The sequence below is a fragment of the Adelges cooleyi genome, unplaced genomic scaffold (assembly GCF_023614345.1).
Source record: "Adelges cooleyi isolate 19-005CV unplaced genomic scaffold, UGA_ACOO_1.1 ACOO_flye_CR_arks_rails_tigmint_CR_PRNA_108, whole genome shotgun sequence".
NCBI classification, from domain to species: Eukaryota; Metazoa; Arthropoda; class Insecta; order Hemiptera; family Adelgidae; genus Adelges; species Adelges cooleyi.
Window position 1 is genome coordinate 8,204,045 of NW_026095761.1, and position 13,559 is coordinate 8,217,603.

Genomic DNA, 13,559 nt, shown 5'->3' on the forward strand with positions numbered 1-13,559 from the left:
AATATGCATACCTAAAAGTAAATTTATCAGAGTTTGGCATTAGTGTACCGTTATGTACCTTTCAATTTTCATTTAAATATATTATAGAATTTATTAGGACTTAATTACTAGGACTTATTTATGCTATGTATAATAAATCACTTAGTAAAAGATAAAAAGGTACACTTACAAAATATATTAACCAAATAATATGACATTTAATTAACACTCATTATATAATTATTATTGTAAAAACCGAAGTACACCAGATACAACCGATACATATTTATTAAATTATAACAGTATTAATTATTTAATTATTTTTAATTATTCATATAATTATTAGGTTACAAAATGTGTTTTAACAAATTTCAAACCACGTGCAACTATAAATTGACCGAACATAAATTTAAAGAGGACTTGCATAATATATTCTTTCAAGTTGGAATCAAAAACGAATCTACCGTTCTGATAATTGATCAAGCCGAGTTAGTTGAGGAAGGTAAGATTTTTGTATTATAGTTTACAACCTATCTACACAAAAATGTCTTAAATTTTAAATAAACATCATGTTTATTACCATTTTTTAAATATTTTATAAGTTATTTTTGATCATATGTTTATACCTGTAAAATAACTTGTAAGCCATCAAGCCAAACATTTTTTTAAAAACTTTTTCTCTTCTCTAAATCGAACTATTCCTATTAAACTATCTATTTGATAAGTTTAAATATCTCGAACATTTGACGACTCATTTGGCATGATTCTTTACTAATAGTAAAATTCCATAACTAATAGTTGTACGCTTCAAGGTATTTGGCGACTTATAAGCTGTCATGCTTTATTTTTGTAATGAGATTGTGTAAATTACTGTTGCCAAACATTTTTATTATATATTGATTTGTATATATTTAGATATTTTGGAGTATATCAATAATTTATTAATTAGCGGATTTGTTCCATCATTGTATTGTAACAATGAAAAAAAGTCGGAGATCATTATAAGTTTTAAAACCATACATCAGAAATACGGTTCTACCTTAACTGCGTATGTTCATCAAAACAATATGAATTTATTAACGATCATGATGTTAACTAAAGTGATGATATATTATACTTGACAATTTTTTAGAGACATTTGCTGGAGTAAGTTTTTAAACAATTGCTTAAATAATCTTCATGTGGTATTACTAATGGCACCCGGTCATAACTTAAGAAAGAGATTCAGAAAGTTTCCTGGTTTGATAAATAAAACATACATCGATTGGATTCACGATTGGCCTGTTCAAGCGTTAAAAGCTGTGGCTGAAAGAGTTTTGGTCGATGTAAATAATGTTTTGTATATTACATTTATCTCATATTCAACAAATAAAAATATGATTTAAGATATGACACACAATTTAAAAAAAAATTATTTTAGGAAAATATTATTTCTGACGAACATTTAAGTAATATCACGAAACAATGTATTTATATGCATCAGTCTGCGGTTAACTATACTAAATTGTATTACAAAGAAGCCATATGGAAAATCAGTTTTTCATTGAAACACATGTTGGAATGTATGACTGTATTCAAGGATTTAATTAAAAAGAAAAACAGTATTTTAGGAACAAAAGTATGTATATTTTATTTTAAGTATGTATGTCTTTATTTTATACTTATTGAAATACTTCTTATTAGGTTCAGCAATTGACAATCGGATTAAATAAAATAGATGACATTTTAGAAGAACTGACTAGACTCAAGGCGGTACTCCTTCAACAAGAAGCAGATATAGCTAAGCAAAATAGTGAATATTCAATACTGAATGAAAAAATTAATAAAACGCATACTTTAATTGAAGAGCAAACCATCGCTGTAAATGAACGCACTGAAGAATTGAAAAATAACAACGAACTTATTAAAATCAACGAATCTCAGATGACAGATTTAGTGGATAAGACTAAACCCATTTCAATTACTTTCAAACATGTTTTCAGTGAAATCGATTCAACCGAATTGCAAGAAATCGGGTATGTTTTGCGCTTAGCCATTATAATTATATTATCGATCATGAACTTTTTCGGTAAATTTAAATACCATTAAAAACTACTGTTTATATCATTACTGTTAACTTTTCCAAATAACCTTTCATACATAACATAAAATGTATTCTTTAATAATAATTTACAAAAAAACAAATGTATTTATAGCTTGATGGAATCGCCTCCTGAGTCCATAGTAATTTTATTGGAGTGCATAGCAATTATCAAAGGATATAAAGATGTTAATGCATGGAAAACGTTGAGTGATATGATTGGTGAACCGAATTTCTTGGATGGCCTAATGACGGTAGATGTGAACAAACTGAACCATCGACAAGAAAGTCAAATACAAACTAAATTAAAGCAATTCAAAAAAACATTCGATATAAAAAATATTAGTCCTATTGAAAACAGTATTCTGCGGTTTGTTGAATCAGTCGTGGCGTGTTGTGTCCTCAATCGAGACATTATACCGTTAAGATCTAAAATGGAAAAATTGGAAGAAGAATTTCGCAATAAAACACAAAACGTTATTGACCTAGAAGCAACTCTAAAAAATACTCAAAATATATTGTCCAATTTACAAATATCATTTGAAAAATGTTCAAACACAATCATATGTTTAAAAAAACAAAACGATTTCACGAAAAAACGGTTTGAATCGGCTAATTTACTTGTACAGGAATTGAGTGATAAAAATAAAAAGTGAGACCAAAAATTTGTAAATAAATAAAAATTATTTGGAAATTAATTTCTTTGTTAACGCTATTGTTTTGTCCTTAGGTGGAGAGAATTTATAGAAAAATCGAAATCAGTTAAAGAAGAAATGATCGGTAACTGTTTGCTGTGTGCTTCATTTTTAGTCTACGCCGGTCCGTTCTCATTGAAATACCGCATAAACATGATATTGAATGATTGGTTTAAAAACATAATTCGTCTGAAAATACCGTTGGACACAAATCTGAAAATCGAAAATCAACTATCTGACGATATCGAAACTACAAAGTACCTATCTATGGAATATGATATACTGTATTCAAGTTTAAATTGATTGTACCAACATTTATTGTTTGACGACAATGTGTTATTGTTATTAATATAGTTATTATATTAAATCAACTTTGCATACTCTTATTATATTTTTTTAATTGATAATACTATACAATATATTCTCATTGCGTAGGTGGACAATTGATGGTTTACCGTCCGATGAATATCATGTTCAAAATGGTATAATAATTACTCAGTCTCTTCGGTATCCACTTTGCATTGATCCACAAGGTCACGTACTTAAATGGATAGTCTGTTTTGAAAAAAATAACTCACCAAGCACAGTTTCTTTCGTTGAATTTGACTGTTTTGATAGTTTGAAAAAAGCCATTCGTAACGGATCACCGATAATTCTTACAGACTTTGAAAACATGAGCTTAGATCTTAAAGACTTGTTGAATAAAAATATAAGACGTGAGTATAAATGCTTAATTGTAAAACATTACATTTACACTTGATTACATTTTATTTTTGTTAAATGTTTTTATTTGTGTCTGAAGACACGATAACTTTTTTTCCTATTGGCCGAATTACTCGTATAGTACATTTATACATCCTCAAGAGATTAAAAAAAAAAATTCCTTCAGCCCCAAAATCGAGGGGGGAAAAAATTAAACACTATATTGGCTCAACAGTTAGAAAGTTTGATCGGAATAGTTAAAAAAAATTCACCCACATATCCATGTTAAAACAAAGGACAGCGTTTAAAAGAGAATAACAATAGTCACAAAACATATGCTAAATCAATATTTTATTTTGACAACTTAATTTACACAATTAAACTAGTTATTACTACTTACTATTGAGAAACAAGTAAAATTATGTTAATAATATCGTCGAAAACAAATGAAGGCTAATTATTTTAATAATTTATAATTAACAGAAAGCCCATAGAGTTATAAGAACCACCGACGAGAACGACAGACAACATAAACAAAAATCGAAAAATATGCATAAATCATTTTTTAACCTTAATTTTTTCTAAAAATACTTTTTGAATAATTTTAACAATATTTTGTTGATTATTGGGAAATTAATAAAGCTTGGATTTGTAGAAAAACATTCATTTCCTATAATATTTTTGAAAAACTTACTCAGTATCACGTACAACGTATATAATTTTCTCAAAAATATTTTGACGAACTTTTTTTTTTTATTATGGAAACCCCATAAAAAAAGAAAAATTACACTTTGTCCATAGTCAATTTCTAGGTTACGTGAATGAAACAACAGCCAACAGATATTGAAGATGGTTTCATTATTATGTTAATTACGATACATTATAATATGTAACAACAGTAATAATTTAATATAGACAGACGATCATTGCTAATACTAAAAAAATGTTTTAAGCACATTGTTGTTATTACAATGCTTTCATCGATATTTTTATTTCTACATTGCTTCACAGATTCGCATCGAAACATTGAATGTGATTTTTATCACTTTGGCTTCTGTGGTCTCCCTCGCTCTAATATGCTCCGCCATCATTACGCCTCACCACCTGGCTTTTTTTTTTTATTGGTTTTTAGAAAACATTTCTGGCTGTGCGTACGTCGAAGTTAACGATCATCAAGTAGAATACAACAAAAACTTTAGACTGTACCTCATGACTAAACAGACCAATCTGAACCTTACATCAGACGTTTATTCAACAACAACCGTGGTTAATTGTTCCATCACGCAAAAAGTAAGCATGGTCGTTTGCCTTGATTTATAAAAACCATTGTTTTTATAAAAGAACAATTACAGGGCTTAGAAGATCATTTGCTCGACGAAATCTTCAAACTTGAGAATGTCGAATTGGCAGACAAAATGGAAAAAATGTTTATTCAAAATTATGAAAACCGCTGTGCTCTTCGACTTCTTAAAAATACATATCTGGACCATATCGCGGATTGCGAAAGTCCTTTAATCGATTTTCTACAACTTGCAAATACACTGAAGACCATAAAGTCGAAAATAAATTTTGTTGCATCCGAGTTAGAGTTGACGTTGGAAATGAAATCCGAAAATGATAAATTTAAACAAGTTTACAAGACAGTTTCTGTACAAGCAGCTCTATTTTACAAAGTTCTTTATGACTTAAGAGCTATTGATCCGTTGTATCAGTTCTCGTTACAATCTTTCACGCAATTAATGATAAACTCCATTAATTCCACTCCGCAAGAACCGATTTTAACAAAGAGAATAACTAATATTAATAAACAACTCACTAATGATTTATTAGAATTTAGCAGTATTTGTATTTTTGAAAAGCACAAACTGCTCTTTTTATTTCAATTAGTGTGCAATATGGAAAAAAATAATGGCAAATTGTCAGATTCAGAACTGATATTTTTTGTTAAAGGCAGCGTGGGTATGCAAAATATCAGTATGAAAAATCCTACACAATGGTTACCAAATAAATGTTGGCAAAATATCGTTAAATTGAGTTTTAGCTTTTCAAACTTTTCTAGTCTCGTTGAACATTTTAAAACCAACGTTGAAGAATGGAAACAGGTTATTAAAAACAGAATAATTCACAAATTATGCAAAAGTTTACAGCCTAATTAAAATCATTACAATTTACAGTTATATTTTTTGTTTATAAAAATGTTATTTGCTTTATCCCTTACAAGTAATGTTTAATTTTATATATTTTTTAAAGAGAAGATCCGATGAAATTGATTAATTTTAGAATTATGACATATGTACTTTATTAAATTATACATTTATTTATATATGTATATATTATTTTTAGTGGTATTACTTAGAATACCCAGAAGTCGTCAACACTATACCAATTCAAATGGTCAAGTATTTTGATGTTTTAATGCTTTTAAGATGCTTTAGAACCGATCGAGTGCAACAAGCTGTTCAGAATTATATCATCGAGGTTTTGAAAATAAGTAATCATAACTTCGTAAACAAAGGGAAAACAAGGCATGTGTAACAAATATAAAGTTATAACAATTTATGAGCTTACTGTATACAATCAAAAAACATGTCGATTTTTTTTTTAAATTTAATACTTGCAAGTAACAATGTTCGAGTGTTAGTATACACAGGTGTATCATAAAAGTATGTCAGTACCGTGTTTATTTAAACTCTGAAAAGTCTAAAAATGAGATTTTCTTTAAATTGATTAGTGTGACATAATGTATTATACATTGTACAATGATCAACATTGAATATTGTCTTCTTATGTTTTAGTCTTGACTTCATCTATGAAAAATTTTCAAACTTGTCATCGTGTATTTTAATACTGAATTACGGAATAAACTCCATGTCAGACTTAATTGAATTAGCCAACAAAAGTGGAATATTGGGCCCTACTTTCAAAGTTCTTACTTTAGGAATTGCTCAAGAAAACGTAAGCACTTGTGCATACACACAACAATCAGAATATTTATTTATTTTTTATTTATTACAAATAGATAATTTATTCGTCCTTGCAATCGGCGATGGACCGAGGAAATTGGATAATTTTGCAAAACTGTAATTTCTCTATTCCATTGTTATGTAAAATCGGATACTTCTTAGAAGAAAGAAGTCAATCTTGGCATTCAAACTTCAGACTATGGCTTTTGATCAACTACGAATCTTCGGTGATCGGATCACTCTCGGTACCACTTCTATTGAGATCTTTAAAAGGTAAAACTGTAAAAAGTCTTCTAATAATATTGAATATAAGAATAATCAAAATAATTGAATGGTGCTTATAAATTTGTTTGTCTATTTATATCTGAATATTTTCCCTATCTTAATAGTTATAATGGAACCTTCCAAAAATATGAATGTGTGCATGAAAAACGCGTTAGAAACGGTCGATATTACCAATTTAGAAAACAGAAACCATCATCCTTTGTTCAATTCATTATTATATACATCATTATTCCTCCATGGAATACTATCCGTAAGCAATCAACATTTTTCTCAGTTTTACACAAACTTTATTACAATTTTTTTTCACTCCAGGAACGGAAGAAGTATAACAAATTGGGCTGGAGTCTGCTTTACAATTTCGATTTTTCAGATTTTTCTATGTGTCAACGAGTTTTAAATTTATATTTGAACAAGAGCAAAACAGACGAAATACCATGGGCGAGTTTTAAGTATTTAATCGGAGAAATCATTTATGGTGGAAAAGTAGTTAACAGTTACGACCGTCGAATACTGTCGACTTATATTGAGGAGTATTTTGGGGACTTCATTTATAGCACTTACCAACCGTTCAGCTTTTACACTAGTAAAAACACAATTTATTTAAACAACTACTTGCAAATGGAAAGAAAGTTACTGCAAGGTTCTAGTGAAGCAAATATATTACTAGGTGAGTTCAAACTATTAAAAGTAAGTATTGAACGCTATTTCTGTAGGTACGAGAATTTGGTAATATTATATTAACATTCGAATTATATACACTGTACAGAGTTAAACTACAAGTGAAATGACTCTTATTTTTTTTTTATTATTCATTGGTATAATGAACAGTGCATATACTTACTATTAATGGTTTATTAATTTTTCATACGAGTCATTTATTACGGGCTCTTGAAAACTGTCAAAATAATATTTTTCAAAACATCAATCTATAAAAAATGATAATATGAAACATATAATTCCTTTTAAATCCATAACTTAGATTTCTGGTGTTTGTAATGTACACAATTATTCTTAGATTGAATACCTAGACAACGATTAGTTGTGCATGTTACCACAGATTAAATTAGTTCGATTATAAAATAAACAGGATTTACATGTACTAACCTCAACCCGAAACAAAAGCCTATTCTCTTGGACCACGAATGGGACATTGTATGCTGTTTTTTACAACCTAATGGAACCGGAATAAAAATATCTTTAAGATTCTTACGTCTTAATTTCAGATGCTGTCTAAAAATTCTTATTAAATCACTTAACTTGGACTGGTTTTCGTGAAAACATTGAAATTAGTATTTTTCCAAAATTGTCTTACAGATACAGTAAACGAAATTCCGATAGTTGTTGACCCGGAAGTATGTGGATTGCATTCAAACGCTATTTTTATTTATAATAATGAAAAAATAACATGTTTATGGAATGATATGGTTAAATTGTACCCGAGCGGCGGCACTACGTTCAACAACGACTACAACGATTGGTATGAAGTAGTGAAATATAAAAGCGAAGAAATCTTGAATTCGCTTCCTTTATCGTTTGACGTGGAAAAAGTGCAACATTTCTATTGCGGCAAACATAACAATCCGAGAATTATGGTTTTGTTCCGAGAACTGGAAATGTTCAACTTACTTCTAGAAATGATCGGAAGCACTTTGAAACAATTGCTTATGGTATTTATCGTCACAAAATTGTATTTTCAATGTGTGTTTCATGTTTTTTTTTTTTTTTCGAAATTGCCATTTATTGTTAGGTGTTTTCTGGGAAATTGGAAATAAATTCAGAGACGGAAGAGTTGTATACAAGTTTATACACAGACCGCATTCCAAAATGCTGGACCAACTTATCGCCACAGACAGTCAAATCATTAGCTCGATACATGGAACATATACAAAAACGACATTTACAGTATTCAACTTGGGTGTGTATTTTATTCACATGAAACAGCCACAATTCCATCTATTCTCTAATTGTCTATTATCAATGTTGCATACTATTAGAGTGTAAACGTCTATAAAACTTTTTTTTTTTTTATACCAGAGTCAAATAAGAGAACCATTAGTCATGTGGTTGTCCGGACTGCATTCTCCTAAATCGTATATTACTTCTTTAATACAGATCGCCTGTAGAAAATACGACTGGGCCCTCGAGAAAAGTACGTTTTGCACCTCTGTAACTCGGTGGGTATCCGACAGCGAAGTGCAGCGTGAACCGGATACAGTAAGTTGTGCCTTGTCTTAGATATTTAAAATAAAATAGATTTGATCTACACATAAGCCTTACCTCTGCAGTATATTATATAGTATACTATTTTACACTTATATACCCTCTTAATTGTTTTGATAACTCATTATTCTCTTATTTCTTTAGACATGTCCAAACCATCTCAATCTAATTCCCTTCTACTATTCTTTGCCCATTAGCAGCTCATTTCAATTCTATGTATAATCTTGTCACTCCACACGCCATCACAAACATTCTCATTCCAATCTAAACGACACTTTTCTGTGACAGCCTTATCGCCCCTTTTTACCCTAACTATCCGTCCACAATTAATTGTGTTCGCAAATTTCCTATTTCTTTTATTCTGTTGCATAATTGATCTCAATTACTTAAATTTCACTGCAACCACTAGATCTCCTATAGCATAACATATTTTGTAATTTTTGTTTTAATTACAATTTTGTTGCAAAATCAAAACAATTTTATTTGTATTTCTCGTCAAGCTAAAACATTTATTAATTTTTATAAAAACATTAACAGTATAATATAATCTATAATCTATAACATATATATTTTATATAAAATTTACTGCATCAAAATAAATTGATTAACTGTATAACAATAAAAAATAAATAAAATTCATAATTTTCCTATTCAAATAATAAAATGTAATCGAATAAAAAAGAAAACAGTAACTTAAGTTCATTAAACACAGCCAATTTATGTTGCAGGGTTTTTAATCAAAAACATTTGTGTGTTTACTTTTAATGAACAACCTATATTTAATTATTGTTTAAATAAGTGTGCTTTAGCTAAAACGTGGACAACTGAAATAATTTAACACTGTAGTTAAGTCATTTGTAGTTGGGATAACTGTATAATAATTATACCACTATTTATAGAATTTCAATGAAGCTTACAAAAGTTCATAGGTACTTATTTTATTACTGTAGTATTATTATTTTAAAATTAGTGTCATCTGCTTGACATACTGGTTTAATGATCAATAAATAATTAATTGAACTATTTCAAACTGATAGCTATAACATAATTTTATTACTTGAGAGTTTTAGTGCGATTCAAACATTCACACGTTATTATCGGACTGGAATTAAATTCAACAATAATTCTTGAATTCGAGTAATTGTTTACATAATTTAATGTATTTAATTGGTACCTATACTTTTTTTTTCAGGGATGCTACGTAATGGGCTTGTACTTGGAAGCGGCTCGCTGGGACATGAAAAATGAATGCTTGGCCGAATCTAGACCACAAGTTATGGTTGAAAATCTACCAATATTAGCCATCGTGCCGATCGAATGCCGTCTTTCGAAAATGTCAAAACACACGATTAGCCTTCCGGTTTACGTGACATCAAAAAGAGGAAATGCCGTGGACGACTGTTGTGTGTTTAGAGCTAATTTTAATACTAGTGTGCATGAACATTTTTGGATTTTACGAGGCGCGTGCGTTCTTATGAATTCAGAATAACTGTTTACAGTAGGACTTGTGACTTGTAACTAGCTAATTGTAAAATAAAATAATAATGATATTTAAAGAATAAAAATAAAACTACTTAATATAAATGAACATCACTAATGAGATTACGAGATTTGTTATTTTGCTCTCCAGTAAAACTGTATACGCATCCCTTAAATCCTTTTCGATCCTCACCATTTAAAATCATTGTATAAGTGTCTAAATATTATAACGACTTGACTAATTCTCCATTTATAAATAGATTATGCATTACTCCGATTTTTTTGTCACCGCTGTGTTCGGTTTTTATCGTGGCCAAAGTTTCACCGATAAAAAAATGTGTCTGCGTTCCGTTTTCAATAAATTCAGACTGAAAACAATGTATACGAATTAGTTTTTATAATATAAACATTTTAGATTCACGTCGAAGAAGTTAAATCGACGTGTTCAACGGAAAAGGACGTAACTCGATTCTTACAACTTTTTAGTACAGCCGTTCAAAGTTTTCAAAGTTAAGTTCTAATATTGCATTTCAATTTTTTACAAAATGTTTACAGCCTTTTTGAAAGACAGATGTTACAAATCCTCTCTATGGGAAATAAAGAAAATTAAACGCTCACTTAATATATTTTAATAAATCAAAAAATGATAAAAATTGAGTTACGTCCTTTTCCGTAGGCCAAAATTATTGTTTTTTTTTTTTTGTATTGAAATAAACTACATGCTTCAATACTTCTACAATGTGTGATGTTTGGGGAAATTTAGTTATGTTGATAACGTGTGACCTACGTTTCACTACATGGAAAAAAATAAATAGTTGATCCAACTAATATTATGGTCAATATCTGGATACAATAAATTTCTAGTTGTGCCAACTAAATAAAAATTTAGTTGGCACAACTATTTATTTATTTTTTGTGTAGGTATGTAGGTGAAGTGTTCTTTTCAAAGTTGCATTCAGAATTTTATTAAATTATTCGAAACTGTAACAATTGTAAACAATAACGGCTAACGCACACCTAAATCAAAACAGTATTGACTCAGTAAGTAAGTTTTTCCAGAAATATTGTATAAATATCTTAAATCGCCATATACTGGAGAGTACATAGATATTGATTAATCTGTTTTGTTGACATGCAGCTTCATTTGTGAAATCCAATAAATAATCAACTAAAAAGACCTACTTTTTGAGTTTTGATCAAGGTGTGTGATAAGATAATTATTGATTCCATCGAAAAATTCTGTGAAAGCCAATTGATTATAACGTCGTTTGTTTCATGTAGTAATTTCCCAAATTATTATTATTTACAGTAACATGAATGAAATATGTATGTTTAACACAAAAATAGCTATATTTCTAAAATATTTTATTGAAAGATAATCTAGATCTCCAAATGTAATAGACAATGTTTATAAATGTATTTTTGATCTACCTACCATTGCATCCGTAATTTTAGTTCCGTCCAGAAAAATGTCCATTGTTTCTCTGTCTACAGATAAAATGTTTCTGTGTTAAGGACAGAAAAGTTGTTGATTAAAATGATAAACGATCATTGGATATTACCAAGAATAATACGATGTTCTGTGCCGTCGTCTTCTGTTGTGATTAACCATGTAGAACGCGTTTTCGATATGTATTCATAATAATCACTTAAAATTTTTCCATCTACCCATAAACTATAAGTATACATAAACAAACCGTCAGGCTCCACTCTAATAATGCATTGCGTGTGGCCAATGTTGAAAATTTCATCTCCCACTAGTCGAAACATCCATTCTTTTCTCTTTATCACCTAATATAATACAAAAATAAAATACAATTTCCAGTTGTCCGTCGTTTAGATACTACATTTTGTTTAAAAGTTTGTTGCATAACGCAATAAATGATTAAACCTTTAAACATTTGATGTGAAACAAACTCTGAAGTTGAAAAACATGATTTTTGTATTTAAAAAATAATGTTCTCCCAGCTTCGCATCCAAGCTATAAATAGCTGTTAAGATTAAAGTTTGTTTAAAGTAATATAACAATAAATTATGTACATTTGTCCTACCATATTAACAGTAAGCACATTACTCATCATAACTATCTCTTCTATACTTAAAAACGTCAATCTTCTAAAGTATTTATTTACAAATCGTTATCGACCATTCAACATATTCAGGAATAGATAATCTCAAATGGTTATCTTTTCTTTCGTTAAACTAAAAGTAATTTTTTGTGATTTTTGCCAGGGGTTCAGGTCTAAATTTACATTACATTTTTTGTTTTAAACAAAAACAAATTGCAACCGTAGTTTTATAATATTATGTTTTCTAGCATGTATACAATTAAAAAAAAAAAAAATTCGTAATTCAATTCGGGGTGAAAAATTGTTTGGGTTTTTATTTGGTCAAATAAAGTTTTCCTACTTACAATAATATATTTTTTTCTACCACTATATATTATATACTTCTTTTTTAGCAAAAATTATTATTATTTATATTATCGCAGAAATGTACTTTCAAGTACACGTCTCAGTACATTGTAAACAAAATCGTTTTAAATTATTCTTACTTTTCCATCTAATCTGATGACTCTTTTTCCTGTGGCCGTCCCGTGTTCAAATTCAACTTCATGGACACCGTCGGCTAAAGGAATTTTCCAAACTGCTACCGTGTCCTCGCTATGTACTTTTATTTCGGACATGAATGATATTATTTGACTTTGACGTCAAATAAATAAAATACATACGCTAGAAATCGTTTAAAACTTAATTTTGTACGCGACTATTATTGATATCAAAGTATATAATGAATGTTCAATAAGTAGTGTATCTACTAACGGTAATACAGAGTAGGAGTATACATTGATTAGTATAGTAGGTATTACCCTGTAACAATGTTGTCGTAATAAAGTTGTCATGGAAACAACACCTACATAATTATTAAGTTTGTAATAACCTATAAAATACCAAGGATTTAAATAAAATTGTAAATAACGTAGTTTACTCTAAACAAAATTGAAAAATGTTTTCACTAAATTATTGAATAAATACATCAATATATATATATTATAATTTATTTATATCTATTATTCAAATAAACATTGGCTCCATATGTATTCTATAAAAGTCTTACTGTTTCAAAAAAAAAATATTGTCTTTATAAATTGTGTTA

General features: G+C 28.9%; 2 protein-coding genes across 2 annotated transcripts in view; one reads left to right on the forward strand and one right to left on the reverse strand.

Annotated features, from left to right (window-relative positions):
- LOC126841228 (dynein axonemal heavy chain 10-like) overlaps positions 1-10,507 on the forward strand; it is a 30,522-nt gene extending 20,015 nt beyond the window's left edge. Inside the window, exons 42-60 of the mRNA XM_050577565.1 lie at positions 326-481; positions 895-1,027; positions 1,112-1,304; positions 1,400-1,597; positions 1,663-1,994; positions 2,175-2,711; positions 2,790-3,011; positions 3,190-3,470; positions 4,589-4,746; positions 4,809-5,558; positions 5,800-5,981; positions 6,252-6,411; positions 6,476-6,692; positions 6,809-6,954; positions 7,017-7,371; positions 8,019-8,371; positions 8,452-8,619; positions 8,739-8,918; positions 10,117-10,507. Of these exons, the coding sequence (XP_050433522.1) occupies positions 326-481; positions 895-1,027; positions 1,112-1,304; positions 1,400-1,597; positions 1,663-1,994; positions 2,175-2,711; positions 2,790-3,011; positions 3,190-3,470; positions 4,589-4,746; positions 4,809-5,558; positions 5,800-5,981; positions 6,252-6,411; positions 6,476-6,692; positions 6,809-6,954; positions 7,017-7,371; positions 8,019-8,371; positions 8,452-8,619; positions 8,739-8,918; positions 10,117-10,413 (5,018 nt within the window). The 3' untranslated portion in view covers positions 10,414-10,507. The remainder of the gene's footprint in view (positions 1-325; positions 482-894; positions 1,028-1,111; positions 1,305-1,399; positions 1,598-1,662; positions 1,995-2,174; positions 2,712-2,789; positions 3,012-3,189; positions 3,471-4,588; positions 4,747-4,808; positions 5,559-5,799; positions 5,982-6,251; positions 6,412-6,475; positions 6,693-6,808; positions 6,955-7,016; positions 7,372-8,018; positions 8,372-8,451; positions 8,620-8,738; positions 8,919-10,116) is intronic.
- LOC126841237 (fas apoptotic inhibitory molecule 1) lies at positions 9,642-13,208 on the reverse strand. The gene is made up of 4 exons (XM_050577576.1): positions 12,958-13,208; positions 11,966-12,194; positions 11,839-11,891; positions 9,642-10,771 (listed from the first exon to the last, which is right to left on the reverse strand). The coding sequence occupies exons 1-4, from the start codon at positions 13,087-13,089 to the stop codon at positions 10,628-10,630; spliced, it is 558 nt and encodes a 185-aa protein (XP_050433533.1). The 5' UTR covers positions 13,090-13,208; the 3' UTR covers positions 9,642-10,627.
- Between the last annotated feature and the right edge of the window lie 351 nt (positions 13,209-13,559).

Bases quoted from the DNA above. Each gene is read 5' to 3' on its own strand.
- LOC126841237 (XM_050577576.1), bottom strand. From the start codon at position 13,089: ATGTCCGAAATAAAAGTACATAGCGAGGACACGGTAGCAGTTTGGAAA. The intron at 11,892-11,965 runs GTAATATCCAAT...TTTTATCTGTAG, and splicing joins AGAACATCGTATTATTCTTG to ACAGAGAAACAATGGACATT. The intron at 10,772-11,838 runs GTAGGTAGATCA...CATTGTTTTCAG, and splicing joins CTAAAATTACGGATGCAATG to TCTGAATTTATTGAAAACGG.